The 27,664-nt window shown below is 49.7% G+C and overlaps 17 protein-coding genes across 17 annotated transcripts; 8 read left to right on the top strand and 9 right to left on the bottom strand.

The window, feature by feature from the left end:
- Window positions 1–1,104: 1,104 nt before the first annotated feature.
- Window positions 1,105–1,830, top strand: N7529_010690 (chitin deacetylase CDA4; the record flags this gene model as incomplete). Its single annotated transcript, XM_057246217.1, has 1 exon — window positions 1,105–1,830. One exon carries the CDS (start codon window positions 1,105–1,107, stop codon window positions 1,828–1,830), a length of 726 nt encoding a protein of 241 aa, XP_057091566.1.
- A 91-nt stretch (window positions 1,831–1,921) lies between these two features.
- Window positions 1,922–3,073, bottom strand: N7529_010689 (mRNA splicing protein PRP18; the record flags this gene model as incomplete). Its single annotated transcript, XM_057246216.1, has 2 exons — window positions 1,922–2,114; window positions 2,169–3,073. The coding sequence occupies 2 exons, from the start codon at window positions 3,071–3,073 to the stop codon at window positions 1,922–1,924; spliced, it is 1,098 nt and encodes a 365-aa protein (XP_057091565.1).
- Window positions 3,074–3,367: 294 nt separating this feature from the next.
- Window positions 3,368–4,228, top strand: N7529_010688 (SAP18 family protein; the record flags this gene model as incomplete). Its single annotated transcript, XM_057246215.1, has 1 exon — window positions 3,368–4,228. One exon carries the CDS (start codon window positions 3,368–3,370, stop codon window positions 4,226–4,228), a length of 861 nt encoding a protein of 286 aa, XP_057091564.1.
- Window positions 4,229–4,756: 528 nt separating this feature from the next.
- Window positions 4,757–5,256, bottom strand: N7529_010687 (uncharacterized protein; the record flags this gene model as incomplete). The annotated part of the gene is made up of 4 exons (XM_057246214.1): window positions 4,757–4,810; window positions 4,877–4,992; window positions 5,149–5,184; window positions 5,238–5,256. 4 exons carry the CDS (start codon window positions 5,254–5,256, stop codon window positions 4,757–4,759), a joined length of 225 nt encoding a protein of 74 aa, XP_057091563.1.
- A 360-nt stretch (window positions 5,257–5,616) lies between these two features.
- Window positions 5,617–6,528, bottom strand: N7529_010686 (glutathione S-transferase; the record flags this gene model as incomplete). The annotated part of the gene is made up of 3 exons (XM_057246213.1): window positions 5,617–5,972; window positions 6,051–6,436; window positions 6,488–6,528. The coding sequence occupies 3 exons, from the start codon at window positions 6,526–6,528 to the stop codon at window positions 5,617–5,619; spliced, it is 783 nt and encodes a 260-aa protein (XP_057091562.1).
- Window positions 6,529–7,774: 1,246 nt separating this feature from the next.
- N7529_010685 (Enoyl-CoA hydratase AKT3-1) lies at window positions 7,775–8,878 on the top strand (the record flags this gene model as incomplete). The annotated part of the gene is made up of 4 exons (XM_057246212.1): window positions 7,775–8,091; window positions 8,156–8,266; window positions 8,316–8,672; window positions 8,722–8,878. The coding sequence occupies 4 exons, from the start codon at window positions 7,775–7,777 to the stop codon at window positions 8,876–8,878; spliced, it is 942 nt and encodes a 313-aa protein (XP_057091561.1).
- Window positions 8,879–9,311: 433 nt separating this feature from the next.
- Window positions 9,312–10,739, top strand: N7529_010684 (glycosyltransferase family 4 protein; the record flags this gene model as incomplete). The annotated part of the gene is made up of 1 exon (XM_057246211.1): window positions 9,312–10,739. The coding sequence occupies one exon, from the start codon at window positions 9,312–9,314 to the stop codon at window positions 10,737–10,739; it is 1,428 nt and encodes a 475-aa protein (XP_057091560.1).
- Window positions 10,740–10,849: 110 nt separating this feature from the next.
- N7529_010683 (2-hydroxyacid dehydrogenase) lies at window positions 10,850–11,893 on the bottom strand (the record flags this gene model as incomplete). The annotated part of the gene is made up of 1 exon (XM_057246210.1): window positions 10,850–11,893. The coding sequence occupies one exon, from the start codon at window positions 11,891–11,893 to the stop codon at window positions 10,850–10,852; it is 1,044 nt and encodes a 347-aa protein (XP_057091559.1).
- Window positions 11,894–13,860: 1,967 nt separating this feature from the next.
- On the top strand, window positions 13,861–14,856 carry N7529_010682 (FYVE zinc finger domain-containing protein; the record flags this gene model as incomplete). Its single annotated transcript, XM_057246209.1, has 2 exons — window positions 13,861–14,292; window positions 14,482–14,856. The coding sequence occupies 2 exons, from the start codon at window positions 13,861–13,863 to the stop codon at window positions 14,854–14,856; spliced, it is 807 nt and encodes a 268-aa protein (XP_057091558.1).
- Window positions 14,857–15,376: 520 nt separating this feature from the next.
- Window positions 15,377–16,008, bottom strand: N7529_010681 (GNAT family N-acetyltransferase; the record flags this gene model as incomplete). Its single annotated transcript, XM_057246208.1, has 2 exons — window positions 15,377–15,528; window positions 15,573–16,008. 2 exons carry the CDS (start codon window positions 16,006–16,008, stop codon window positions 15,377–15,379), a joined length of 588 nt encoding a protein of 195 aa, XP_057091557.1.
- Window positions 16,009–16,291: 283 nt separating this feature from the next.
- Window positions 16,292–16,794, bottom strand: N7529_010680 (uncharacterized protein; the record flags this gene model as incomplete). Its single annotated transcript, XM_057246207.1, has 2 exons — window positions 16,292–16,471; window positions 16,561–16,794. The coding sequence occupies 2 exons, from the start codon at window positions 16,792–16,794 to the stop codon at window positions 16,292–16,294; spliced, it is 414 nt and encodes a 137-aa protein (XP_057091556.1).
- A 203-nt stretch (window positions 16,795–16,997) lies between these two features.
- On the top strand, window positions 16,998–17,220 carry N7529_010679 (uncharacterized protein; the record flags this gene model as incomplete). Its single annotated transcript, XM_057246206.1, is given in 2 exon segments — window positions 16,998–17,087; window positions 17,104–17,220. 2 exon segments carry the CDS (start codon window positions 16,998–17,000, stop codon window positions 17,218–17,220), a joined length of 207 nt encoding a protein of 68 aa, XP_057091555.1.
- Window positions 17,221–17,781: 561 nt separating this feature from the next.
- On the top strand, window positions 17,782–19,607 carry N7529_010678 (rRNA (cytosine-C5-)-methyltransferase RCM1; the record flags this gene model as incomplete). Its single annotated transcript, XM_057246205.1, has 2 exons — window positions 17,782–17,979; window positions 18,039–19,607. 2 exons carry the CDS (start codon window positions 17,782–17,784, stop codon window positions 19,605–19,607), a joined length of 1,767 nt encoding a protein of 588 aa, XP_057091554.1.
- Window positions 19,608–19,721: 114 nt separating this feature from the next.
- On the bottom strand, window positions 19,722–21,152 carry N7529_010677 (uncharacterized protein; the record flags this gene model as incomplete). Its single annotated transcript, XM_057246204.1, has 4 exons — window positions 19,722–20,701; window positions 20,756–20,824; window positions 20,873–20,998; window positions 21,050–21,152. The coding sequence occupies 4 exons, from the start codon at window positions 21,150–21,152 to the stop codon at window positions 19,722–19,724; spliced, it is 1,278 nt and encodes a 425-aa protein (XP_057091553.1).
- Window positions 21,153–21,869: 717 nt separating this feature from the next.
- Window positions 21,870–24,183, top strand: N7529_010676 (GMC family oxidoreductase; the record flags this gene model as incomplete). The annotated part of the gene is made up of 2 exons (XM_057246203.1): window positions 21,870–23,355; window positions 23,411–24,183. 2 exons carry the CDS (start codon window positions 21,870–21,872, stop codon window positions 24,181–24,183), a joined length of 2,259 nt encoding a protein of 752 aa, XP_057091552.1.
- Window positions 24,184–24,373: 190 nt separating this feature from the next.
- On the bottom strand, window positions 24,374–25,100 carry N7529_010675 (glutathione S-transferase family protein; the record flags this gene model as incomplete). The annotated part of the gene is made up of 2 exons (XM_057246202.1): window positions 24,374–24,994; window positions 25,047–25,100. 2 exons carry the CDS (start codon window positions 25,098–25,100, stop codon window positions 24,374–24,376), a joined length of 675 nt encoding a protein of 224 aa, XP_057091551.1.
- Window positions 25,101–26,041: 941 nt separating this feature from the next.
- N7529_010674 (putative pyridine nucleotide-disulfide oxidoreductase AMID-like) lies at window positions 26,042–27,510 on the bottom strand (the record flags this gene model as incomplete). Its single annotated transcript, XM_057246201.1, has 5 exons — window positions 26,042–26,079; window positions 26,131–26,438; window positions 26,490–26,847; window positions 26,911–27,252; window positions 27,303–27,510. 5 exons carry the CDS (start codon window positions 27,508–27,510, stop codon window positions 26,042–26,044), a joined length of 1,254 nt encoding a protein of 417 aa, XP_057091550.1.
- Window positions 27,511–27,664: the final 154 nt, after the last annotated feature.

Here is a 27,664-nt window from a genome sequence, read left to right as displayed (position 1 = left end):
GTCGACAATAACACGACGCAACCAGCACATCAACTTCGAGCACATCATGTTCATCATCGTCCTCAGATCGCTTTCGCTTGATAGCCAAAACACCCATCAAGGGCGTCAACATGAGTCCGATTAGACGGAGGCCACAACGATCAGGCAGAAATCAAAACCTGAGTGCCTCTGCACGTCGGTTCATCCCCAGGGTCACAAGTGGTACAGCGAAGATGAATCAAATGCAGCCATGAGGCTACTAGCGGAGGAAAAAGCAAGGAGGTGGTTTTGGTCAGCTTGCAGTGCTTTTCATAGAGCCTATGCGGGTATTATTGTGGTAGCCTAGATGAAACCCACATATTGAGTCGCAAGAACAGTTTTACTCCCTCTTTACTTGAATCGAATCGTTTTTATAGGGATGTCTTGTTCGTATCTATCCCAACAGGTATTCATTAGCGTAATGGGTCTGACTATAATGTTTGGAGAATGTCAAACTGGCGAGCCTGTGTGTACAAGCATTAAATGAACAAGAATACGGAATACTCTTCCACCATGCCTTTTACAGATCTGTTATTTTGTCTAGGGTAGTTCAACTCGAAGCATGAGTTGGATAAGCACCTGAGCTCGTCAACCCAAGAAGCGAATACTTACTTGTCTCCAAACGCAGATGACAAGTGCAATAGACATTTCAACACTTCACTAACAAAAGAAAATGGAAGCAACAGGGCCGTGGTGGCAATGATGGGCTTACCGGCCGCCATCACTACTTTGAGTGATTTTTCATCCCCTGGAGAACCGGTCATGCGAATATGCGCGTTTTGGGGTCCAGGAGCGCCTGATACACAACCGCGCCCTCGTATCCCCTTTCGCTCTGGACTAGGGGATGCGGCGGAGAATAATTTGAAGATATTGGATGAAAATTTTCAGCAGGCGAACCACTTTGATATCCCGACGCCAACATTTGCATTATTTTTTGACATACTCAAATTTTACTCAAGCGCGTCTATATCTAGTCTTTGTTTCCTGAAAAGATTTGAAGCTTTGCGTTAGGTTAGGAATGAGTCATGGCAGGACGGCTATGTATAAACAAACCATCTGTCTTCTGCGGAGAGAGAAAGACCAATAATGTCTCGAGCCATCCTTATAACCTGCGTTCTCATCCCTCTCATCGCCATCGTACTTCTCTATTGCATATACAAGCCACCAGGTCTTCTGATCCGCTACTGTCAGCGTCGCTGGCCGGACGTGCTCTTCCACGTCCCCACGGAGAAAAAGATCGTCGCGTTAACAATCGACGACGCGCCCTCCACGTACACTCCTGCGATCTTGCGTTCATTACAAGCGCACAATGCTACTGCGACATTTTTCGTGATCGGGACCCAGGTCCCAGGCCTTGAACCTGTCTTGGCTGATTTGGTTCGCGCAGGTAATGAACTCGGCAATCATGCTATGTACGATGAGCCATCGCGATTACTCAGTAACGACCTTTTGGAAGATCAGATGCGTCAAGTGCATGGCCAGATTCAAGAGGCTTACTCTACGGCTGGCAGTCAATGGAGAAAATGGCTCTTTCGTCCTGGGGGAGGGGTTTTCAGTTCGCGGATGCGACAACTGGTGAACAGACTCGGATATCGGTTGGTGCTTGGCAATGTGTATCCCCATGATCCGCAGGTGCCATTCTGGAGATTGAATGCGGGTCATATTCTGAGTATGGTCAAGCCGGGCAGTATTATTGTTTGTCACGATCGCAGAGGGTGGACAGTGCCGATGCTACAGAAGGTGCTGCCGGAACTGACTCGCAGGGGATATGATGTGGTCGCCGTCTCGGAATTATTGAAAGAGACCGATTGATGGGTTGGGATTTGAAAGCGGAATATAAGGGGCTATTTAATGTACATATTTCTCGAAACGCTATGGGTATATTTAGACACAGTTTTTGACACTAGCCCATGACCTGCAATTGATCCTCCGGGGGCCAGCGGACTTGTGCGAAGCTCAGGCAGCGCTTGATACTTTGCAGATATTTGCGAGTAATCTCGTCACTCAGGATATGCGCCTGCTGGTCGCTTTGGTGCAGCTTCTCTCGCGCAGATCGCTCGTGGATACCCACCATGGTCACACCGATGGGCCAGGCTCTATAGACATGTTAGTATCAGCTTCGAGTGCGCTGAAAATGGAGGAAAACATACGCTTTACCAATGCTCACTCGTAAGTAAGCATCGTTTGCATCGACGTATCGCCGCTGCTGCGCCTTGTGCACAATCTCGACAATCGGCTCCAACAGTCCATCCTCCAATTCCGCCTTCTCAAAGAGGCGGAACAACGGCCTCATGTTCTCGCGCGACTGGGTCATGGCGCCGAAAGCTTGCTTTCCCTGGAAACTTTCGCGCACCGAGACATCACGCTTCGCCAAAGCAAGCTCCCATTCCGACAAGACCATATTAAAGTAAGACCCCAGCTGCCGGAAAAGGAACAAACGGCCCTCTTGGTCTTTCGGGATTTTGGACGGGATGATCATCTGTCCACCGGATACGGGCTCCAAGGTGGTGGGAATAGGCCCGTCTGTCACCTTCTTCTTGGGAACGGCTGCCCGCTGAACCAGGCGACGGTATCGTCGAAGTCGCCCGCGGTAATCCTCTCCAAACAGCCGTATCGGCGCATCCATATCCTGTAATTTCTTAAAGAGTTCCTCCTCCTCAATATCCTCCTCGGCGTCGCCCTCAGCCGCCGTGGTCTCCAATGCCGGCAGACCAAGCTTCCTCCGCCGCTCACGTTCTTTGGCCGCTTCCTCCTCCTCTCGTCTGGCCTTTGATTCCTCGGCTAGTCGTCGCTTCTTTTCTTCGCGTTCGCGATTTCGGTCGGCTTCCTCCTCCTCTAGCTTGCGCTTGTTCGAGATGCGTTCTTCCCGTTCACGGGCTAGCCGTTCTTGCTCTTGGTTGTAGGCTTCGATACGCGCGGCTTCCTCCTCGCCTCTCCGTAGGTATTTCTTGGTTGGCGCTGCAGGGGAGCCTTTGCCGGTTTGTTTGTCGGATGGTTTGGCGTCGCTACCCTTGGCCTTGGAGATCTCCTTAGCCATGAGCGCAGCAAAATCCATGGCGGCGGGTATGTCTAATGTGACAAGCTTTCAATAAAGTGGGTATAGCTTTAACAAGTTTCGCTTGGTGTATATTGTGGTGGCATGTAAATTTGGTGGGGAGTGAAATGGTAGGAAAAGAATGTTCGACTTCGGACGTCAGAACCCGCAGCTTCGACGCCGCATTTGGGCTTCTTCCACTCACCTCTCAGCCAGAATACCCCAACCTACTTTCAACTTTTACTCAACTTCCAATACACCTCAAGCTTGTCGCACCGTTCATCCTACTTTATCTCGCATCATCGCACGATCACAATGTCCGCCCCATCGCGAGAGGGCGCCAAACCCTCAATCAACCGCCAAACCACCGCTCCCTTCTTCTTGAAGCTCTTCTACCGCGTGAACACCTTCAACCCACTCTCAGACTACAGCATCCCGGTGCCGCCTCGTCGCGGCGGTCCAGTCAGTGGTCCAAACTCTATCCGCCCAACGTCACCTGCTCCATCTGCCGCGCCTCTCCCACAACATCTAGAGATCTACACTTGGCAATCATGCACACTACGCGAGCTCTCACAGCTTCTCACCGGTGCTCTTCCATCATTACTCCCTGACCCGCCTATCGGAACTCGTCTCTGCTACCGATTGATTTATCCGGACGCGCGCGGCGCGGCAATGGGTGGCCCTGATGCGCGAGGCCGTTACCTGAGCAGAGATTTGGGAAGTGTTGTTGTGGGACCGAAAGAGAGCCTGCTACGCGCGGACGACGATGAAGAGAAACCGGCTAGACCTCGCTCGGGCCCGCTTCGTTTCCAGGGCGCCGAGGCTGATAAACCTCTGCATGACGAACGTTTCATTGTCGGTGACTACATCGAATGTGCTATCTTGGCTCCGCTTGAAGATGGTTCTGTTGCGCCCCCGCTGAATGGCGCGTCCGGACCCATCCCGGGACCCCGGGGTGGAGGTGGAGGTGGCGGTGGTATGCGCGCATTCCGTGAGAACGGATATAGTGGATATCCTCGTGGACCTGGACGTGGACCTGGCCGTGGTGGTCCTCGTGGCGGTGATCGTGGCCCTCCTAATATGCCATATGGTGACTGGAACCGTGGAGAGCGCTTGCCGGATGGCGCACGTCGGGGTGGAGGTGGAGGCGGCCGTCGTGGCTGGGCACCGTATTAAAAGAAGGCTTGGGAGGTGATTACGAATTCGAATCTAGAAGCAACATTTGTCATAAGGGCGATGAATACCCATGTTGAGTCATTGTATGATTAGTTAGTCTAGGGCGAATGCATTTATTACGGTCTGCTACATGCCAGTATCATCACCATAATCTGCATGCAGCTCGAAACGAGGATGAAGATTGACTTGGATGTCGAAGCTAAAGATCGTTTGAATGAGAAACCTTCGAGGGCCTATATCGGATCCCCGTCAATTGCTTCTGGGGCATATACAAGTGCATCCAGGTGTACCTCGAATAGCGACGGCGAAATGAAACAACAGGTAAAGAAATCAATGCGGTATATGATGTAGTAAAGTACACGGCCCACAACGCAATGGGCAGCGGCACAAAAAGGTCATCGAGCAGCTTCACCTCAACACACGAGCCTCAACTTCTCGATGTGCGATCCTCCAAGTCGCTCGTCAGTCGCTGCTCGGTACGGGGTTGGTAACAGAAAAGAAATTGAATTTTCATTCGTCGCTAATACTCTACCACTCAGAAATGGTATCTCCCTTGCGCTTGCCGCGGAACTCGAACTTGCCCTGTATACTGTTAGTTTGCGTTTCCCCGGAAGATCAAAACCTCAACCACAACGGGCCCATTCTTACCTCATACTTATAGGCAAAGTAGCCGATAACACCGGGGATCAGGCCCATGTAGACGAAGGAGATCATGGCATGGCGCGGGGTCCAGCGCCAGTACTTGTAGCGGTTCGCATTTAGCTCTAGGGTCCGTTAGTCATTGTTCTGCGGTCGGGATATTGTCGGTGTCGCAGCGCGCAGTCTGCAGGTGTTCTTCGATAGTCACATTGCCTTCTTGGGCTGGCGCGGTGCGTGCAATTGATGCGGAATGCTGGATCTGGAGAGATGGGGTTATGTACCGTAGTATTTTTGGTATGCGGGGTCAAGGACCAGGGCTAAGCAACAGATTAGCGATTCAATTCACTCTCACATAATTGGCCATACTCACATTTACTGGGACCAGCCATTGTTGCAAGGAAGCTTTGAAGCGTGGATACAGAGAATCGACTGCCGGAGTTGAATTCACCTGGAGTTGGAGGTCACATGATGATGAATCAGCAGATGATGTAATCATGCTATATTTCCTAAAACAGCGAACAATTTATTACTGAAATTTATAGATGTTTATAGATGAAATGTAATTTGAAGTCTTTGGTGCAAATCCAATTCTTTGGTTAAAAAGATCATGTCATTATCAACTGTCCGTTGTTATAAACGTCTTCAAAGGCATCCGACAGCATCCACCAACCAGATCTTCTCCATATCTCAGCATCCACGGGGTATAATCAGACTTGAGAGTCAATCGTAATTTACAAAATCCATTCCCTTTACATAGAGGCTGAGAACTTGCCTTCGATCTCCTCAATCTTTCTGACGGCACGCTTGTACCCTTCGATTCCTTCAAGGCGCTTGGCGTACGCAGCAAGAAGAGGGAACTTGTCCTTGTTCTTCTTGTCTTTCAATACTCGCATGGTCACAGCAATGACCGGGAAACTCAGCATAACGTCGGCGGCTGTCAGTTCCTTGCCGCAGATGAAGTCGCCACCGTCGGGGGAAGTACGCAGCTGGTCCTCAAGGAAGGCAAGGTTACCTTCCACGTTGCGGGTCAGGAACTGGTTCTCAACCTGCGAGGCAACAATACTGGTGATGGGTCGCACAAAGAATGGAGGGGCATTTCGGATGGCTGCGAAAATGTCAGTTTTGCAGTCATACAATAGGAATAGAAACCACGAGCTGCTGCGCGGAACAAATAGAAACTTACAATCGTTGACCAGAGTCATCACCAAGAAAGGCATCAAACTGCCCTCCGTGTAGTGCATGAAGTAGCGATAGCGCATCCATTCCTCGGTTTCTCCACCCACTTTGCCCTCGCTGCCGGGAATGTACCGCTGGGGCACAAGGGACGGGCGCGCGCTGCTGAAGTGGTCGCAGAGGTACTCCACGATCGCACCAGATTCTGCCAGCACCAGCGGCTTTGCGGCGCCCGGCGCCTCGATGGTGACCACGGGCGATTTGCCCAGAGGGTGAACCTCTTTGAGCTCAGCAGGAGCGAGCTTGTCGGCGCGACGCTTGTAAATCTTGAGCTCATAATTTAGCTGCAGCTCTTCCAGAAGCCAGAGGATGCGGTGGCTTCGAGATTGCTCGAGCCTGGATTTTGCATCAATATTGGTACCTAGCGAACTATGAGGGGTTACATACCAGTAGAGTGTAATTTTACAGCCTTGGTTATTATCAGACATTTTGTCAGGTGAATTGAAGTTATACAAAGCAAAGTTGTATGAAACGAAGTTATAAACTTGCGCACATGGATGATGTCAATTTTGGCCCGAGGCATCTTTGATAAGTAGAATGGGCCGAGACTTTGCAGATCACCGTACATGTGAAGCTGTTGGGAAATTCAACCTTTTCTTGTTTGATGGTTTATTCTATTGAATCATTTGGTTTACTCGTTTTCAAGGCTCTTGCATTTCCCTGTTTCGTACATAGTGTTGTTCTATGACCTCGCTTTGCGCTTACACTAGTGAAATGTGTATTGTTAGGCGATCATTTTGGGTCAAAAGATTCCTATATATATTGGATCTAATGTACAATGCACAAATCAAGCTCTGGCCAAGCGCTGCTCCATTTTCTCATTGTAGCTCTGGTGGATACGCGGTTCGGATCCGATTCTGCAGCTTAATGAAAATAATCCACTCCAGGGCTTCTAATGATTAGCTGACACTTGGAATAATGCACAAATGTAGAAAGTCGACAAACAACTCTCAATCCATGCATGTAATTATCTGCTGGGTATCATAATGTTTGCGCTTGATGATGTAAATAACTAGTGAACATATTGGCCATCTCATCATTTTGAGAGATCTAGTGAATGGATGACTTGTACTATACTTTAAGTAATTTGTGTGGTTCGAAAGCGATAATTTTCGTGATTTTGTGTATTTGTCTATTAAAAGAAGGGCTTCCATGCGTCCATACCTATATAGCTTTGCGACAAAGTGGAGAGCTTCTCATTTGAGTAGTATATAGATCGGGTATTGAAGCGAACTTTGCCTCACTTATTCTCCCAATTTCATCATTATTTTGGGATTAAAACTATTTGGAGGAGGATGATTTTATAATTTTCTGGTTAGCATGATTTAAATAATTTGAACTCCTGTTCGGATTGACTGATTTTTTTTTTAAAAAAAAGGGTTGACTAGGTATATATATCAATCAGCCGAGGAGCAGGGGATGATAGTAGCGTATACTCTTCATCAAACGGCACCTGGGCATACTTTCGCCCAACCACTCTGTTTCATCTTGTTCAAGTATACCGTAACCCCCAACAGTCACCAAAATTCATTCCGAATACTTGCATGTATGCATGTTTGACACCCGGGGCCGTCGATCCTCCCCGCTTTCACTACCGAGGCATCACCAACTACTATAACACATAACCATACACCAAATGAAGCCAACATATTCCAAGTCATACCATTTACCAAAATGCCATTTCCAACACCCATCACCATCCCATCTTCCTACGAGGCCCTGGACCTCACACACGTCAAGATATCCCATCATCCGCCCGGGAAGCCAACAGCTACACCGGTCGTGATAGTGACGTTGAACCGTCCAGAGAAGAATAATGCTTTCACGCCGCAGATGGCGGATAGCCTAGAATGGGCGTTTAGGACCTTTCACCTCGACTCGCGGGTTAAAGTGGTCGTTTTGACTGGTGCTGGACGCATGTTCTGTGCTGGGTCGGATTTGGAGATTGGATTTGGGAATGGAGAAGGGAGAGCTGTAGATTTCAGGGATATGTATGTCTTCTCATAGATATTGAGATGTATGATCATATATGCGGTGCGTTGCTGACTTTTCAAGTGGTGGGAGAGTCACCTTGGCTATGCATCGGTGCCACAAGCCTACGGTTGTTGCCCTTAACGGTTCTGCTGTGGGTGTTGGTATGACCATGACTCTACCAGCTGCAATTCGGTAAGTGAGACCCTCTTGAAAAATCTGAGTACTGACTAATCGCGTCTAGTATTTGTCACGAGAAAAGTAAATACGGATTCGTCTTCACTAGAAGGGGTCTAACCATCGAATCTTGCGCTTCTTTCTTCCTACCTCGTCTAATCGGACTATCAAAAGCGATGTCCCTGATCACAACAGGTGGCATCTTCCCCGGGACTTCCACCTACTTTGGCGATCTATTCACAGAGGTCTTGCCAGATGCAGCTCAAGTTCTCCCCCGAGCCTTGGAACTTGCGCACGAAATGGCCGAGAATGCTAGCCCACTAGCTTCTGCCATGAGTCGCACGCTGATGTGGGAAGGCCCTCAATCACCTGAGGCGGCGCATCTTCTCGAGTCGAGGGTTTTCCATCATATGACGGGTCAAAGGTGTGTTGGTCTATGACGATGATGATCCCTAATCTCTAACATGTGGCAGTGATTATAAAGAGGGTGTGAACTCCTTTTTGGAGAAGCGGAAGGCAAACTTTCAATCTGATCCTCATGAGAAGAGTCCTCAGGATTATCCGTGGTGGTCTGAGATAGACATCAAGATTGAACCACAGGCGTCCAAGGCGTCAAAGTCAAAGCTATGAGGGAGATTCGTAGTTCATGTTAGAATTTTTTGGGATAAGTAAGTTATACATTTCTAGTGCCTCTTGCAGGGCTATGAATTTATTACTTGTTGTGACCAATAGGGCTTTGCGCGCAGTGTAGAAGTATACTTACTCATAACGCGAAGATCATCAAAGCTTTAACCCATGACCCCCTCACAATACCCCCCTTTACATTCTTAAATTCAAACATATTGCTTACATTATTCGTACCAGGGCCCCAAACCAAAGCACGCGGCGCATCGCGAACTGCGACTGGCCGCCAAGCAACGATCCTCAGCGGCCGGTTAGGGCACGTGGGATGTATAGATCGCCATTTACATATTGTACAGACTAATTCGGACCATTCTCATAACAACTACCATTTCCTACGCATGCAATTCATGCTTTCCCATGTATCCGTATTTGCATCACCATGGCCGACCCAACCACTCTGCAGGGCCTGCAATTCCCTAGCACCCTCGTCGGCAAGAAGATCCTCCTCGCAACGGAATCATGGGGCCCAGTGAACGGCGTCAGTCGCACCACCCGCAGTCTGGTAGAGTATCTGCGCGACAACGGCGCAGATCTCATCCTCGTCGCGCCGTCTTTCAAGGGAAATTCTAAACAGGCTTCTTGGGAACTTCGTCTTCCCGGCTGCGCCCTCCCTTACAATCCAGACCTGACGGTCGTCTATCCATTCCACCTGGACGATGTCTTCAATAACTCTTTTCGGCCTGACTTGATTTACCTCGCCAGCCCGGCTTCTCTGGGTTTTCAGATGCTTCTCCAGATCCGCCAATTGCGCTCCCCGCCCCCCATCTTACTCAATTTCCAAACTGATCTGTCAGCCTACGCGGAAATCATGCTCCCCGCTCCGCTGGACCATTTTGGCGTCTGGCTTCTTGCATCGGTGCAGGGATTCCTCTTCAGAACAAATGCAGTACATACCATTTTCTACCCGTGCTCTGCTATCCGGCGGTATCTGGAGCACGCCCGTGCGCCAGTTGATAGGCTCGTTCAACTTGGTCGCGGCGTTGACACTGGTCTGTTTTCGCCGACTTTGCGCGACGGCAGTTTCAGACGCCAGATCGCGCCCAATGGCGAGGTCGTTCTTATTTGTGTTTGTCGGATCGCTCCTGAGAAGGGATTCGAGTTTCTCGCGCAGGTCGCGCAGAGACTTGCCGCCGAGAAGGTGCTGTTTAAGCTGTTGATTGTTGGCGGGAACCGCAATCCGGCGGTTGAGAATAAGGTCCAGCGGTTGTTTGACGATGTCAGAGACCATGTCGTCTTCACTGGTTTTCTGGCCGGCACTGCTTTGTCAAGAGCGTATGCTTCCGCCGATCTGTTTCTTCACTGCTCTATCACCGAGACCTTTGGACTGGTCGTTCTTGAGGCTATGGCGAGTGGTGTCCCGGTCATTGCCAGGGATCAGGGCGGGCCTTCGGATATCATCCGTCATGGCCAGACGGGGTATTTGGTGCCGCCTCGCGATCTGGAGTCCTTCGTTCATCTCGTAAGAGATGTTGCTGGTGATTCAAGACGGCGGACATCGCTTGCTGTCGCAGCGCGGCAGTATGCGAACGATACTACTTGGGAGAAGATTAACTGTCGAGCGGCTTGGCACATGGTGGAAGCGTTATCGCATACCGACCAGGAGTCACAGGTTCCTCGGGAAGTGGTCCGTCCGGGAGTGATTGCGTCGTTCTTTGAGCAGCTGCGTCTGATCCTTGCAGTTGGACTGGTTTATTTCATGTGGTTAATATCTGTTGTTCCGTTGCTTGTTCATGGGAATCGGTTTCTTCCTCGCGCTTGGCAGGCCGTGCAAGGTCAATTCCAGGACACTCGACCATTGCGCAGTTGAGATACTTGCTTCTTCATGATTATGTCCCTTACTCAATAATATTGATGAACGATGTCAAGGAGTTTGATTGATTAGATTAGTCACATAGCAATGCAGCTTTGTTGTTTCTCTTATAGTCTCACCGGCTCTGTGTCCCGGCGAACTAAGACATGGCCCTCCGTCACTAGAGAGTTCTTGCACGAGCGAGCCGAGAAGAAATCAGACAAATTTCCCAGCGTGACTCCCGCAATCTCCCCAAGAGCCTCACGAGTGAAGAACCCCTGGTGACTACAGATCAACACATTGTGGAAAGACATCAGTCGCATCAGTACATCGTCCTCAATGATCTCTCCAGAGTGGTCATTGTAGAACAGCTCGCTTTCAGCTTCATAGACATCCAACGCCAGCCCACCCAGCCGCTTCGTCTTCAGCGCCTGAATCACAGCCGTGCTATCAATCAGACCACCTCGTGATGTGTTCACCAGCAAAGACCCCGGCCGGATCCGTGATAGCGTCTCTTCATTAATGAGATGCTTGGTCCCGTCCGTGAGCGGACAATGCAGACTGACAATGTGACTCTGTTGCAGCAACTCGTCGAGTTCAACCAGCGTCCCAAACTCCCGGAACTCGTCGCCAGCGAACGGATCATGCGCCAGCAACCGGCACCCGAACCCGCGGAAGATCCGCGCAGCCGCAAGCCCAATTCGCCCAACGCCGACGATCCCTACGGTCTTCCCATGGAGGGTGTTGCCCAGCAAACCCTCGATGTTGAAGTTGCCTTCGCGCACGCGGTTGTAGGCGCGGTGCGTCTTCCGGTTCAGAGTTTGGATCAGGGCCACTGCGAACTCAGCCACCGCCTCAGGGGAGTAAGCCGGAACATTGGCCACGAAGAGACCTAGCTTTTCGGCTGTGGGGAGGTGCACGTGGTTGAATCCTGCGCAGCGGAGGAGGATGGCGCGGATCCCATAGGCGTGGAGGGCTGTCAACACGCGGGAGTCTAGGGTGTCATTTACGAAGACACAGACGGCATCACAGCCTTGGGCCAAGGGGACTGTTTCTTCAGAGAGGGAGAAAGTATGGTAGTCGATTGCGCAAAGGTCTGGGAAGCTTTGATCACGCACTTGATCTAGATAGGTGCGATCGTAGGATTTTGCGCTAAAGACTGCTAGCTTCATGATGTTTGTAAGTATCTAAGTTTATGGGGCTGAGCTGCGCACGCATTGACGTTGGAGATCCTGGAGATCTTGGAGTTATGGAGAAGTTGAAGTCATGACGACATTGATATTTCATACTCCGCTATTCGATACTCCGTACAAGGTACAGTAGTGTTGATACGGTTAGTACATAATCTGCAACCGGCCAATCAGTCTGAGTGGTACTTTTGTTCTTCCTCGATCGACCCGTTACTTTCCCATCTGTCATTTATTGGTTCTTGGGATCAAGGGATCGAAGGAATGCAGCGGAAGAGTTGTTCCGCCCTGGAACGGACCTAATCCGAATTTCCTCGATCACCCTCTTTTGGCATCAATTATTGGGCATAAGTTTAGTCCGCTACGGGAGTATACTTGACACACACGGACACATATATTTGAGACCGAGGCACGCGGTCGGCATCCACATTGACAGTATTTTAGTGTCATAATATTGTGCTAGACCCGAGTTAGTTTAATTGCCGAACAGTTGTGCTTCCATCCACGTTCCAGATATTTCTGGCAGATTACTTTTCCAGGAGGCAATTTCTATTCGAGGAGATGTGATTGGTTCATATATCGATATGTAAGAATAACTGCATCCACAATATGGAGTCCACAGTACTCAGTATGAAGAACGGAATTCCGGTGGAAACTCGCAGTGGAACTTCTCCGCGGTGTACTTGACCCGAATAGACAGGCCGGGCCGATGGCCAATGAGATCAACCAATAGGATGAGTCGAGATCGAGTCTAACCAATAGCAAGGCAGTGATAAGACTCGAACGCCACCCTCCATATGATTGGTTAACCCGGAGACTAGTGATCAGACTAGCAAACCCTCATAGGAAGGAGCGAAGGCTCTCACATTCCTCTTTCGAGTCTCTACACCGTTCTTTTGCTTATTTCGAATGTGTAACATTTCATTTCTACCTATGCAGTGCTATATCTGACATTGTATCAATCAATTTACAATATCACTAGCAAATAAATATAAGACAATATATAAAATATTCGGATAATAATATGGCCAAATGTAACTGCACCTAAATTAAATTATAACCGGGGCAATGGAACCGTTTAAGGTGGAGAGTGGAGAGAATGGCCGCATAAGGAAATCCATCATGCTTCATGGGAGCCGGTCTCAATCCTGGCTTTGTATAGGTATATGATGTATCTGAAGTTAGGGTTATCTATGACTTCAACGATCTAATCTCAAGTCTTGAACAAGCGGTCAATCCAAAAGTCGGGAAATATGCACAATGTACAGCATATGCCGAGTACTGCAGATGCCAGAGAGAACGGAAGAGATCCGGTGGGTAAAGGGTAACCGGTGGAGGGACACGGGGCCAAATGTACTCCGTAACTCCAAGTACTCTAGTGTGACCTGGTCCATGCAGTCTATAATATTGAGGTAGGAAGTACTCGGATGTCACAACTCTAACACACCGTAGTAATGGGAGTAACGAAAAATGAAAATGATCCTGGTAGTTGAGAATAATCCCCCTTTCACACCTCCTTTTCCTTTTGATAGATACTTAATACGAGCAATTCCCTCGATTCGTCTAATCATCATTATCTATTCTATTCTACTCTCCATTCTACCTATCTTTGATTGTAGTAAATAAACACTGTTCACCCGTTCTCCAACTCCCTCCCCACTTTAAACGTTCCCGTCTCCATCTCTCTCGGCCAGTTACCGTGCACTTGATTTTCTTGCCTCGCTATTATTCTATTCTCCGGCTGAGCGGCCTTTTTATGATCGCCGACTCCTTTTTGCCCCTCAATATCTAAAGGGAACCATGTCCTGCTGTTTTAAGGCTTAAAATTCAATTAAGCACTTCTTCAACTTTCAACTCCAAATTCCGCCTTCCGCCTTAACACTTGCCCACCTTCATCACCTCTTACCTCTTCACCACTTTTCCTCTTCTTACCCTTCTACACCACACTCATCATGGCTACTCACGTTATGACCTCAACCACTCCGGCCAGCCAGATTTCGGTCTATGGTCAACCTTCTCCCACCAACTCCGCCAATAATTCTGCCACCAATACTCCCTCCAACAATTCCCCCACCTCCCCTCGTATGGCCACCGCCTCGCTGCACCAGTTGCCCTTGCAGTCGCGTCAACTTCGTCCCCTCAAGGGACCTCTATACGTTCCAGCTGCTCTGCGCCCAACTGAGCGCCCCCAGAAATCTTCGCCCATTACTCCTCCGCGCAGTGTGCATGGTTCACTCGACAGTCTTGAGCACACTGAACCTATCAGCCGTCGCTCCACCATGGAGAGCCAGTCCAGCGAGATTAGCCAGGTCGCCCAGCATGAATGGATGAAGACTGAGGATTTGGGTGAAGTCACCGGTCTGCCAACTCGCGAGCACTGGAAAGTGAGTATCTCCTTTTTTTTCCCTCATGCCTTCCGTGTGCGTCTTTATAGGGTGTGATTTATGAATTGCGCCGTTGCAGTCGCAAATGTCGTGTGAGCTCGTCATTACTATGGCGTGCTTGTCATGCAACTCCAGCCTCCATCGCATTGGTCAACTTTATCACATACATATACTAACCTTACATTTCAGGCTGACTCGGCCTCCTCCAATTGTGATTCTCCTACCTGTCGCTCCTCCTTCGGCATCTTCCTGCGTCGCCACCACTGTCGTCACTGTGGCCACGTCTTCTGCGCTGCTCACACTCCTCACCTTGTGCCTCTGGACCAGAATGCTCGCTTCCACCCCGATGGTGTCCCATCCCGTGCCTGCGATCTCTGCTGGAGTGCCCACCTTCGCTGGGATGAGACTCGCACGGAGCGCCTCAATAAGATCCAGACCAACATGAATACTCAGCACGGTGTTTCGATGCCTGAATCTGATCATCTCGAGAACTCCGAGTCCAATGCTCAGTCTGGGGAAGTCGCTGCCTCTGTTCCCCGTGACTGGAACTGGAGCACTTTCTAAACGCATAACCTGATTTCCTCTGGTCACTGCGGACAGCAGGTCTGCTGCAGCTCGGCGTTCGTGATACCATTTACTTAATCTCACTTCACTTCTTGAGTCATGTTCTCGCGTGACCTGTTTTTCTCTTTTCGTTTATGTCTATTGGCAACCATGGCTTTGGCGTTTCTCAGGCCCTGGGTCAAGGGCACTATTTCTTGTTTTCCATGCAGTCAGTTCCTGGCTTTGCATCATGTCTAGATGGGTATCAGTCCTTAAGGCCTGTGTTGCTTTATTTTGCTTGCGTTGATCAGGATACCCCGTCGGTTTTGTGTTCAGTGGCGTTCTTATGTTCTCATTTGATGTTTCTTCTTTCCTGGTCCTGATCCGTGATGCTTGTGGGGAATGCTTCGGTACTTCACCTTGTTATCTAGTTCGATCTATTTCGATCTAGTTGAATCAATTGATATTGAACCTGAAATTTTCTACTCGTAACAGGTTAAAAGTGTAGACTATTCGACAACTAGATAAGTCCACATTACACTTAATGCACAACCACCCGTTTGTACATCCCCACATGCTCAATCCCCTCCTCATCCCACCTCCCTAAAGACTCGTCCGTCTCAAATCCAAGCCGCGCATACATCTGCTCCACATCAACCTGTGCATGCACAAGAATCAGCCCCCGCCACCGGCCTGTCACCGCCCCCTAGCAGCGATCTGCGCGTCTATCTCCACACCATGCACAGCCGCCCACTCCAGCGCCGTCTCCACTAATTTTCGCCCAAGTCCGAGCCCGCGGTACTCCGGCATAATCGCCACGCGCGTCAATTTGATGCACGCCTCGTGCTGTTCTTGTTTGCCGGATTTAGATTCTGATTTACTTGCCACCAAGTGTGGCGCTTGCGGTGGAGGTACGAGCCGGATCACTCCCGCCGGTGTGCGCGTGCTCCCGGTGGAGGTTGCGTATAGTACCCAGTGCCAGCTGCGGGTATCGTCACTGTCGATCTCGGCTTCGGCGGAGCACTTTTGTTCGTCGACGAAGACGTGCATGCGGACTTTCATTGCATCGTTGAAGACTGTGGGGTTGGTGTTGGGGTCTTCGGTGGGGAGAACCAGCTTTGCATTGTGGCCTGGTGGCTCCTGGATTGAAGTGTTGAATGTTGGGCTTGCCATTGTGGGAGTGTAATAATAGGAAGAAGGTAGGGGAATTTGTAAAGGATTTGGAGTTCGAAAATGTTCTATAGCCGAGGGGCACTAACTATGGATACTGTTAGATCTACAAAACGTCCACCACATTATCGGATTGAGCTGAAAATTGACACAAGAATCATTGACCGTTGATCATTATTTTACGGAACTGGACGCGATTCAAAGTGTCCTCAAGGTTTCTCAGTATAATTGATGTGCATATATGTCTCGGATACATCCTGAAATATGAATTATTCACCCATTTCGCCTACAGCAAGTACAAGCTTGTAGGAACCCCGCCAAACTTCTCCCACCCTTCACGCTGTAGCTCCTGAATTCCAGTCGAGACTTGCTCTCCATACGACGGTCCATAGGCATCAATTCCAACCCCACGCAACTGGGCGGCGTTCGCTTGCACTACTTGACCAGCTTGAAACCAAGATGGATACTACGGTGAAGAAGTCTGAAGTTAATAACAAAAGAAACGATCATTGAGCCCTAAAGAGCCCAAGCATGTATCCTTGCAGAGCGACTTACGTCCTGAAAAGCCCACTCCACAAATCCCTTGTCGGTCATGCCTGAATTCTTTTCTTCTTCATGGGAAGCCCGGGCGTTCTCATCTGAGGACTGGAATGCCTCAGCACTGGAAATAAAATTCTTCTTGGCCTCTTCGAACCGAGCCACGGTGATCTGATCTTGTGGAGTGAGATCTGTTATGTCGGTGAGATAACCGTACCGGCCCTGGTCAAATGGGACTCCGTCGGTCAACATTTTGTGATTTGTGGGTGAAGATGTAAATGAACCAGATATCTTGTAAATGGCAGAAAGACTGTTTATTTTGGAAAAAGCAGACAAAGATCTGGGTGGGTGGTGGTCTTTATCTCTTCACGGGTGTTCATGGTTCAGCTGAATCTGGAGCTGAACTGTGAACTAAAGCGCTGATCCATTTGGGACCGGCCAATGGTGTTGATACAATGTACATCCCCATTTCAGTGAAAGAAAATCATCTCATGGCCAAACTCGGTGAATGGCTGCCTCGTAACGTTAGCTGCATCCATGACTACGTATGTATATACATAGGTGGGCCGTAGAACTGAGGGCATTCAGCTGAAAGTGAGCAAGCAGCCTATGCAAGAGCCGCTCGCGGGTGGAACGCTGAAACAGATCACCAAGCAGGATCGAGCACGATACCAATAGGTGCAGCTTAGATTGCCTGAGTAGAACCGTTTGATGAAAGTCCTGTTTGTCAGGATCCTTGTTCAAGAAGAGTGAATCGAGTGTATTTCGTGGCCCAAATACGTTACATGCTACGAGTTATACAACATTTAATGTAGGTAGCCGACAGGCTAAAGTGATGACAATCCATTATCGAAGCAAATCCAGCCCAGATCATTGCAGTGGCAGAGAAGTTACTCAATGGAATAAAACTCGAAAGTAGTAGTGTTGGAGCAAGTTCAAAAAGAGGTATGTCAGTCACCTTGCCGTTCTTGGTATAAATCCTAGACCACAGTAGGCTAGAATCTGCCCCTAAGAAGTAAGTACAGCTATATTTGTATATTCATGGACGTTTCCACGCGTATTGACTTAATTACAATGTTACACACATCATTACCTAGTTACATGACTGGAGAAACTCAATAGTTACAAGTGTACGGAGTATATTGTACACAGTTAAGGAATATATTCAATGCAAACAGAGCAAACACCAAAATATCAATGCGAAAATCCTCCAATTTCTCTAACCACTCATTTTACTCAATGTCCCTCTACTTTGATGCGGTCGCTATACTGACCGCGCCCTCCTCGGGCGGATCGTTCAAATCTCGCATCTACAGCGCCAGAAATCTACGCGCATCCCCGGCCCAAATCTATGCGCTGACTACCGAAGCGGCCAAATGGGACACCGTTCTGGCAGAAGTTATCGACAAGTCGGGCATTCTGGCTCTCGAGCGCAAGGTGAGATGGCTTTTCATGACATCAGGAGATACCTGCTGACTGACCAAGTGATATCCTAGCTCTCACCTCTCCTCGCTCTTCTTCTTGTCCATGACCATTTACTCGCAAAGAAGGGCATCGCTGCGCCGGCTACCCATACACTTCGTCAAGCTGTGGAACGCCACAAGGCTAGACTCAAGGCTGAGTTTACGAAGGCCCGTGTCCGTCGTGGGTGTGCTTCCGTCGAGAAATTCAAGGCTACTGTCATTCGCGAGAAGCGATTGGCCGATGGTACAAGTCATTTTGTGTATCCGCGCTGGGTGCGCATCAACAACATTCGCACTACACTGGAGGAGCAGCTGAGTACTACCTTCAAGGCTTACCGCCGGGTAGACAGTCTTGCAGAATTGGCTCCTGAGGATGAGCTAGAAAGCCGGAAGCCGGAGCCGCGGTTGTTTATCGATCCCAATATCCCGGATCTGGTGGCTGTGCCCTTCGGTGCAGACTTCACTTCTTCGTCTGCCTACAAAAATGGAGAGATTATTCTGCAGGATAAGGCCTCGTGCTTCCCCGCATACCTCCTACTGGGTGACCGTGGCCCTAGCGATGCTTGGGAAGGTGATTTGGTCGATGGCTGCGCTGCGCCGGGTAACAAGACCACTCACTTGGCTTCGCTCATGGCCAAGCAACATAAGGGCAAGAAGAGCACGCAAACAATTTTTTCCATGGATGCTTCTACTATGCGTTCCAAAACGCTACAGAAGATGGTCGGTCTGGCCGGAGCTGACTCGGTGACTGTGCTGCAGGGCCAGGATTTCCTCGCCCTCGACCCAGAGGATGAGCGGTTCGAGAACGTAACAGGATTATTGTTGGATCCCAGTTGTTCCGGCAGCGGTATCATCGGTCGCGACGAAGTTCCTCAATTCACGCTACCTGTGGCGGCGGCACACAAGGGTCCTAAATCGCACGGAAAGAAGCGCAAGCGCGAAAACAATGACGAAGAGGCAGATGGTGAGCAGTCAAAGGCTACTCCGGGAATTCCGCAGGCGGCACCCACCGATGAAAACGATATCGCCGATGGGACAATTGACCCGGAGCGACTCATCAAACTGTCAAGCATTCAAGCACGTATTGTCGAACACGCTCTGAGCTTCCCGAATGCTACACATGTGACGTACAGTACGTGTTCTATTCACTTGATTGAGAACGAAGGTGTCGTTGCGCGCATTCTGGGGACTCAGGTTGCACGGGAGCGTGGCTGGCGCCTTATGCGGCGCGATGAACAGCCGGATGGCTTGCGCCGGTGGAAGAAGCGAGGTGTTCGAGAGGAAAAGCCTGCCGAGGGGGAGACTGGGCCGTCGGGTTCAGTCGATTTGTCAGACGAGGCACTGGAAGCGTGTATTCGATCCTGGCAAGGTGACGCAGAAGGCCTTGGTGGATTCTTTGTTGCTGGATTTGTCCGAGATCCCGATTATGCTACCCCGGCTGTTGCAGTGAAACAATCCGAGGTCAATCATGAGAAGGACACCGGGATGGACACACATCAAGAAGACGAGGAGAACGAGGAAGAAGAAGAAGAAGAAGAAGAAGAAGAAGAAAAAGAAGAGGAGGAGGAGGAGGAAGAAGAATGGGGAGGCTTCTCGGACTAGACAAAATTACTTCAATGCAATGCAGGCAGAACAAGCCTAAGCAATTGTCGAACATCAGCAGTGTCATAATTCATTCTAGCGTAATTATGATTCCAAATCTGGGTAAACAGATGTCTAAAGGAATGTCCGTGACCGATTCCGAACTTGCGCACTAGTATAGACATCCAACTTGACAGCGACCAAGATAACCTCGTGCATACCGGCAGGGCCTACCTGAACCTGCAGTCGCCATTGTCCCGTGCGAACAACCCATGGCCCGTCAGCTTTGCTATCGGACCGTAGACGTTTGGCTGGAGGCGCACCCTGTACACCTGTTTCAATATTGGAGCCCATCGTCAGATGCTGAGGGTCCTGGTCGCCGTCCACTGTGAGATCAGTTTCACGGTCAACGCGAATCTTGATTGGAATTTGGCCCAATGGTGGATGTGAGTCGGGCAGGTTCATCTTCTTGCCTACTGTTTGTACTAGACTGGCGATTCTTTTCTTGGTGAGGCCTATGAAGTCCGCACGCATGCTCTCCCGATGAATCACACTGGACTCGTCGCCAATCTCAACAACCAGATCCGCGGCATCCTCATCCACAAATGGCCGCTTGTATGTCACCATCCCCTCTGCCGGGACAGTCCCAGATGCGACATCCTGCGCAGACTGTATACCAGATGGGCGCACATCCTCCAGTCGAATGACAATCTCCGATCGTTGGCTGAAGGGGTTGGTCGTTATCTGATAGGGGATCAACTTTTGTTCTAAGCCGCGCAGGTGGAAGTAACGACAGTCGCGCAGGAGTGCTGCCCGGTGATCCTCGTTCCTGATGTGCAGCGGGTACCCACGCAGCAGATGTAGGAGCTCGTCGAATACATCGGCCGAGCGGTTCGGCACGCTTGGAGGTATGATGGCTGGAGGCCGTAGGAGGCCCTGACGGTCCAGACCGGGGAAGACCTCGGACGGGGAAGCAAAGAAGGCGGCGAATCCGAGGGTGAAGAAATTAGGGGTGTCGCCGGGACTGGAAAAGATATCGCGAGGGATTTGGAAGTGACGGTCGCCGATCTGGATGAAACACTCCGACTCGAAGAGCTGTGACATCAACCGGGGTACTGTTGGCTGTCAGTGGGTACAACTAGATAAGAGAAACTCGATGGAATCCTCACATGTATAGAACTGGGCATCTGCAAAGAGCTTGACAAATTGCGCGCCATCTTGGGGCCGAACATGGTAACCTGTGCGCATCAGTCTCCATCACGTCGCGATCATGGATTCTCATGTACCTTGTAAGTGTCTGGCGATTTCACGGAATGTGGTCGGATCGCGGTCGATATAAAGAGTTCTGATGTTGGCAGCATCTTGAGTTTGAAGTAATTGATCCTCGAAGAACTTTGAGAAGTAGGATGGAGCTGTTGGGAGTCAGATCATGAGGTATGGTCAGGAAGGGGTGCGTCACTGACCATCAGAAGCAATTGAAGCTCCCGAGAGACGAAATAATTCTGACCCAATTTGAATGGGAAAGACCTTTTCTGTTGGGAGATTACATTTGCGGCTTCTCTCCATTGTTCAGACGTTGAAGAGATGAAGGTGGTGCCCAGGTGATAACTCGTACGGGGACCTCAGCGTTTTCTGCACCTTTTTCCGCCAATTCTACATACAACATCTTTTTCAACTCTCTCATCTCTTTACTATATTGATCATTTCATATTTTATCTTGCACATTTCACATCTCATATTCCACATCTCACGTTTCATAACTGTTTACAAGAAAAAGTCTATCTCAAAATGTTGTGATGTATTCAAATTGTTGGGAACATTCACATGGTGTTGAAGCTCGGCAATTCCCCCCGCATTGGAGCTTGTGAGCGGCCAAATTTCACCGAATCTGGGAGATCCGTCTTGGCCTTCCCGGGGAAACACGAGGGTCGATCCTCAGTCTAGGGAATTACAGGTTGTTGACTGGTTGAAACATTCGAGACTCCACTGTTAGAGACCACAGAGATGCGCTTCTCTCCCCTACCGAGGTCTTCTCTGGAATTTGCATTCACATTTTTGGACTCTGAAGGCTGAGAGTTCTCACTGAAGATCGCATGACATTGCTCCAATCGACAGGACCGGGATGATTTAATAATAGGCCAGTAAAGAGGAGTCGGAGTGGGCCCAACTCGCATATCATACCTACTTCTCTCCACAATATCCCACCATTTCCACTTTGATCATTTCTACGTTTTTATTATACAATATCGTATGATATTGGACCTATCTTGAACGTTCCTCAACATGCCTACCCTGGCTGTATCCTCATACACCCCACAGGCTGTCCCTCTTCCACCGGCGCCTTCAGCCAAGTACTTCTCAGAGCTGCAGTGGAAGACTCTCTTTGCACTGGCAGATGCAATCGTGCCCTGCATTCGCCCTGCTGCAACTTCCAAATCACCAGATGACAGGTCGATTCCCGATGCAGAATATATCACCGCCGTCGAGAGTTTGACAAAGCTGATTCCTGGACCTGATGCTTCATCAATTGCAACCCAATATCTGCAAGAAAATGTGTCCTCAAATCCTTTGTTCCGCTCGATAGTAGAGCGTATTCTGGGCGACCATGTTCATGAGGAAGGAAGGAATGGATTTGGTCTGATCATGAATGCACTCAACACTCGCGCGGGTTCGCTGATTCTCACGGGCTCAACTACCCCAATCCAGGACCAACCGGTGGCATTCCGGGAAAAGGTCTTCCGGGGATGGGATACTTCTCGACTACCCCCTCTGCGGGCGGTTTATCGAGGGCTTTCGGCTATTGTCAAGAAATCTTGGATCCTCAGCAGCCCAACCATTGGTCCCGTGTTGGGGTTCCCCCGTGTACCGGTTCATGGCAAGCCTGCCGACGGTTTCCAGTATAATTTCTTGCAGTTCCCACCTGGGGACCAACCGGAGACAATTGAAACCGACGTAATCGTCGTGGGAAGCGGCTGCGGTGGTAGCGTGACCGCAAAGAATTTGGCTGAAGCAGGCCATCGTGTACTGGTGGTGGAGAAGTCTTATTCCTATCCATCCAATGCATTCCCCATGGGTCCAAATGAAGGATTTGTCAATATGTTTGAAAACGGCGGTGCCATCTTCAGCGATGATAGCTCCATGGCTGTCCTCGCGGGCTCGACTTGGGGAGGTGGCGGGACCGTTAATTGGTCGGCATCACTGCAGACTCAAGGTTACGTCCGACAACAATGGGCAGACACCGGTCTACCTTTTTTCACCTCCTTGGATTTCCAGAAGAGTCTCGACCGTGTCTGTGATCGCATGGGTGTCAATTCCGAGAAAGTCGAGCATAACAGTCAAAACACCGTGATCCTGGAGGGCGCACGGAAGCTCGGCTATGCTGCCAAGACAGTGCCCCAGAACACTGGCCACGGTGAGCACTACTGTGGTTATTGTACCCTGGGGTGTGCTTCGGCGGCGAAGAAAGGCCCGACAGAGACTTTCCTCGCGGATGCTGCTAAGGCCGGTGCCACATTTATAGAGGGATTCCAAGCCGACAAGGTGCTCTTCACCAAGGTCAAGGGCAAACAAGTTGCTTCTGGGGTGAAGGGAACTTGGAGGTCACGCGATTCATATCTTGGCCTCAGTGGCACCGGTGTTGTGGAGCGCAAGGTAATCATCAAAGCTAAGAAAGTGGTTGTATCGGCTGGTACACTGCAAAGTCCCCTTTTACTGCTGCGTAGTGGGTTGAAGAATTCTCAAATCGGCCGAAACCTCTACCTTCACCCAGGTAAGTCTTGTTCAGTTATTAGAACCAAGCTCCAAGTACTGACCGTCTCATACAGTTGTCGGCGCTGGTGCTGTCTTTGATGAGGAGACCCGCCCCTGGGAGGGCTCCGCGCTGACAACGGTCGTCAACGAATTCGAGGACCTGGATGGAAATGGACATGGCGTGAAGATCGAGGCAGTATCTATGATGCCCTCTGTGTTCATTCCTGTGTTCCCCTGGCGAGGCGCATTGGAATATAAACTGTGGGCTGCCAACATGCGCCGTAGCACCAGCTTCATCACCCTCACCAAAGAGCGTGACCCTGGCCGCGTTTATCCGGACCCCGTCGATGGGCGTTGTCGCATCGATTACACAGTGTCTGCATTTGACCGGAAACACATTGTCGAGGCTATGATTGCGAGCGCCAAAATTGCGTATATCTCTGGCGCCAAAGAGTTCCATACTACGTATCGCGACCTTGCGCCGTTTGTCCGACCGGAGGCTTCGGACCCCGAGGCCCCCGAGGGAACAAACGACGAAGCCCTGCAGAGTTGGATTGCTGAGCTTCGTCGGAAGTCGCCTTTGAATCCCGAGCGTGGTCTCTTTGCTAGTGCACATCAGATGGGTACCTGTCGCATGAGCAAATCCCCCAAGTCGGGCGTGGTGGACCCAGACTGTCAAGTCTGGGGCACTGACGGACTATATGTTGTGGATGCGTCCATCTTCCCTAGCGCAAGTGGCGTGAACCCCATGGTTACCAATATGGCGATCGCGGACTGGGCCAGCCGAAATCTTGCGCGAGCCATGGGGCCAGTGCGAGGCGAGGGTAATGTGATGGCTCGCCTATAAAAAGGGGTTTCTATTCCTTTGCTCAAAAAATACATTGCATGAATTGACTGCTTAGGAGCCAGTCTTTTGTACTTATGATATTCACGGCATCATGATACTCTTCTCTGTTATTATTTTGTACTGCTGGAAACATAACTTTTATTCTCGGTCTAATAATTCAGGCTAATACGCTATGATTTCATCGGCAGATTTAAGAAGATTCAGAAGAAGGAACGGAGCGCTCCTCAATGTACTTCTTCTCACCAAAGGCCTCCTTGACGCCCTTGGACTCGATGGTGCGCTCGTACCATTCGACGACGGTAGAGTACTTTTTGCGCATGTCCTTATCGATGGCCATGGAGAAACCCCAGACAAGAGCGGCGGCAAGCGTAATATCGGCCAAGCTGAGCTTATCACCGCCAGCGAACCAGGTGTGATTCTTCAGGTGGCTCTCCAGACAAGCCAGCGAGCGCTCCAAACGCTCGAGGTTGCTCTGCTCAGTCTTCTCGTCGTAAGGACGAAGACCGAGACGCCACAAAGCCAACTGGGTCACGGGGTCCAGGATCTCACCTTGTGCAAAGCAGATCCACTGACGGATAGTGGCGCGCTCGGCAGGGGTGGCTCCAACCAACTGGTCGGCGGCGGGGCCGCTCTCAGCAATGTATTGAGTGATGGCGTCGGACTCGAACAGGCAAGTACCGTCGGTGGCCTCGAAGGCGGGCACTTTACCTAAAGGGAACTTGGACAGGAAGTCCGGGGTGCGGTTGGTCTTTCCCATGGCAAATTCCGGGACCGACAGCTCCAGGCCGTTCAGGTTGGCTGCTGCCTGGGCCTATCAGGGGTTAGCATGGGAGTTCAGTCTGGGGGTGATGCAACCTGCAGACCTTCATAACCCGAGGGCTGGGCTGATAAGAATAGATAGTGCCGAATGGTGCCATTGTGGATATGAATGAGGTGTAGTTGAAGATGATTGTTGAAAGTACGTTAGTACATAAGTATATAAATCTTTTAAGAGTTTGTTAATTATCCCCAAATCTCCAAATAGCGGGGTGGAATCAAGTGGAACCTGGATTTCTAAGCATTGAGAAGAATTTGTGTAGGGAATTGTAATCAACTTGGTCTTTGCTCAAGATGCTTATGGATTCTGTGCGACGTGTCAAAAATCCCGCCAGGGTACAAAAGGAGAAGAGACATGAAGAAGGCTACAATAGTTATCACTCTCTGTGTATTTGTGTAGTCAGGGCTTTTCTTCTACTTTCCCCGCTTCATACTATTTTCTTTTCCAATTTCGAGGTTAATCTGTAATGTGATTGATATCCTCTAATGCCCTTCCAGGGCTATTTGGCCCCAATCAATTAGTAATTGTGATGTGGCTCACTATATGAGTGGAATAGTGATATGGAATAGTGATGCAGAATGGTATAATATTCTGAGATCTCCGAGGAAAGGAGCTCGCTATCTATAGCTATGGAGGCGAGACAAATAATAGATAAGCAAATATGCGAATGCGCAAACAAGCAAACGCTTCTATATTCATTAAACTGTCCAGCATATTGTACACCATTGTCGTTAGTTACAATTGAGTATAGGACTGTTTACCTCTATGTCTTATCAGTCTCTCTCCACTTGACCCTGACCCAGCCAAATGGAGATCTGGTGGCGTTTGTAATCCAAAATTGCATTTCTTTCCTTTATCAATCATGGAATAGTTGAGAATTAATCAAATCGATTCTCTATCCGAAATCCACACATCGTCAATTGAATGTGCTTCTTTCGAACCACGTGATCCTTATTCTGCTTAAAGTCCCAAAACAATAATAACTTAGTATACAACGGATCATTCTTACATACACCTCACCATCAGTTCTTTTGGTCGGGCCTAACATGCCTCACCCAGGCGCATATAGTTCCAGCAGACTGCGAAACGGTTAGTAATTTGCGCCACACGATAAAGGGAAAATAACGTACTGGTATGGCCCATATCTGTACCAAACAGGCTCTTCATCAGATCCTCGCCCTCACGAGTGCCCTCGTCAGGCGTGTAACTAACTGCCTTCTTGCCCAGAGCCAAACCCATCACTGATGGGAACGGTGATAGATTCTGATAGTTTGGCTTCTGACCGGTGCACTCTGCCAGCATGTGCTCATGGATATTCATCGCGGCGTAGTGGCCCATATGCATCGCACCACCGCAGCGTTTGATACCCTCCCAAGCAGTGAGATCGCCTACAGCCCAGTGGTGTTCTGCATTAGGAATGTCACCGGAGAATTGCAGTCTGTGAATACGTTAGCGATATTCTATCTATTACCGAAGAAGTCTGTCTCACGAGGGGTGAATCTTGATGTATCCTTCCTTGTTCAAAGCTTCCTGAGATAAATATGTCGAAGTTGGAATAGTTTGCGATACGGCATTCAGAACATGTCCGGTTGTGATTTGTCGCCCATCACTGAGAGTCAAGTTCCAGACTCGTGTCTCATTTTCGGTATTTACCGCCCTCGTCTCAATAACGCGTTGCCCAAGGACAACTTCCACGCCTGTCTCTCGCAAGATGGAGCCAACGCGGTCGGCGAAATCATCGGGTAATGGCTCCGACGAAAGCAGACGCTTTCGGGAGTGAATTAGAGTCACCTTTTGTTGAGGATTGAGAATCTTCAATTCGGCAGCCATCTCCACACCGACGGCACCTGTTGAAAAAGCAATGAACGTTAAGATGGCGCCATTTCGAATACTGAGAAAGGCTAACATACCTCCGCCAACAACTACAACACCGTCGCGGGCGTTCTTCACATCTGACATGTGCTCCCTGGCTTCTTTGAGGAATTCTTCCCGCCGCAAGGACTGGGGGACTGTGGGGAAGGTTCGTCGCAATCCCGAACCAGCTATTAGGTAGTCATAAGACTCTGTGCGGCTGGACTTTGTTTCCGAGTCGACGATGTGAGCAACTTTCGCTTTGAAATCGACCGAGCTGACGCTTCCTTGGATGAAGCTGAGATCCGGACTTTTCAGGCCAGGAATGTCCTGGAACCGAGTCCAAGCCTTGGAAGCAAATTTCTCACAGGCTAAAGCCTTTGGGGATCCGATTAAATGGACTAACTATGTGAGCGGCGTAGAAGGAATGCCGATCTTTGGGGGAACCTACAGTAACCATCCCGCTTATCAACTACCGTGATCTGAATTGGAATGCGATATGTGGGGGGTTTAGCTTCAGGGTCGTAGGTGAATCGCGGAACGCGAGCATGTGAAAGATCAATGAGAGCCAATGCAGCAGCTAGACCTCCGTACGAGCCACCAATCACAAGGACTCGGAAGCTTCGAGATACAGTTCGAACGAAGTCGTTGGAAGGCATGGCGAGTATAGAGGGGATGGAGCTGGAGAAGCGGATAAAATGAACGAAAATGAAACAGAAGCAGAATCGGAGGATAATGAAAAAAAAGACAAACAAGAGCCAAGGATGTCAGTGAAGAAAAATTAGCAAAAGCATAGCGTCATATTATCATCGG

This window comes from Penicillium soppii (genome assembly GCF_028829465.1).
Source record: "Penicillium soppii strain IBT 18220 chromosome Unknown utg000010l, whole genome shotgun sequence".
Classification (NCBI taxonomy): Eukaryota; Fungi; Ascomycota; class Eurotiomycetes; order Eurotiales; family Aspergillaceae; genus Penicillium; species Penicillium soppii.
Note: the sequence above shows the minus strand (reverse complement) of the source record. Positions and strands in the feature narration are given on the sequence as shown.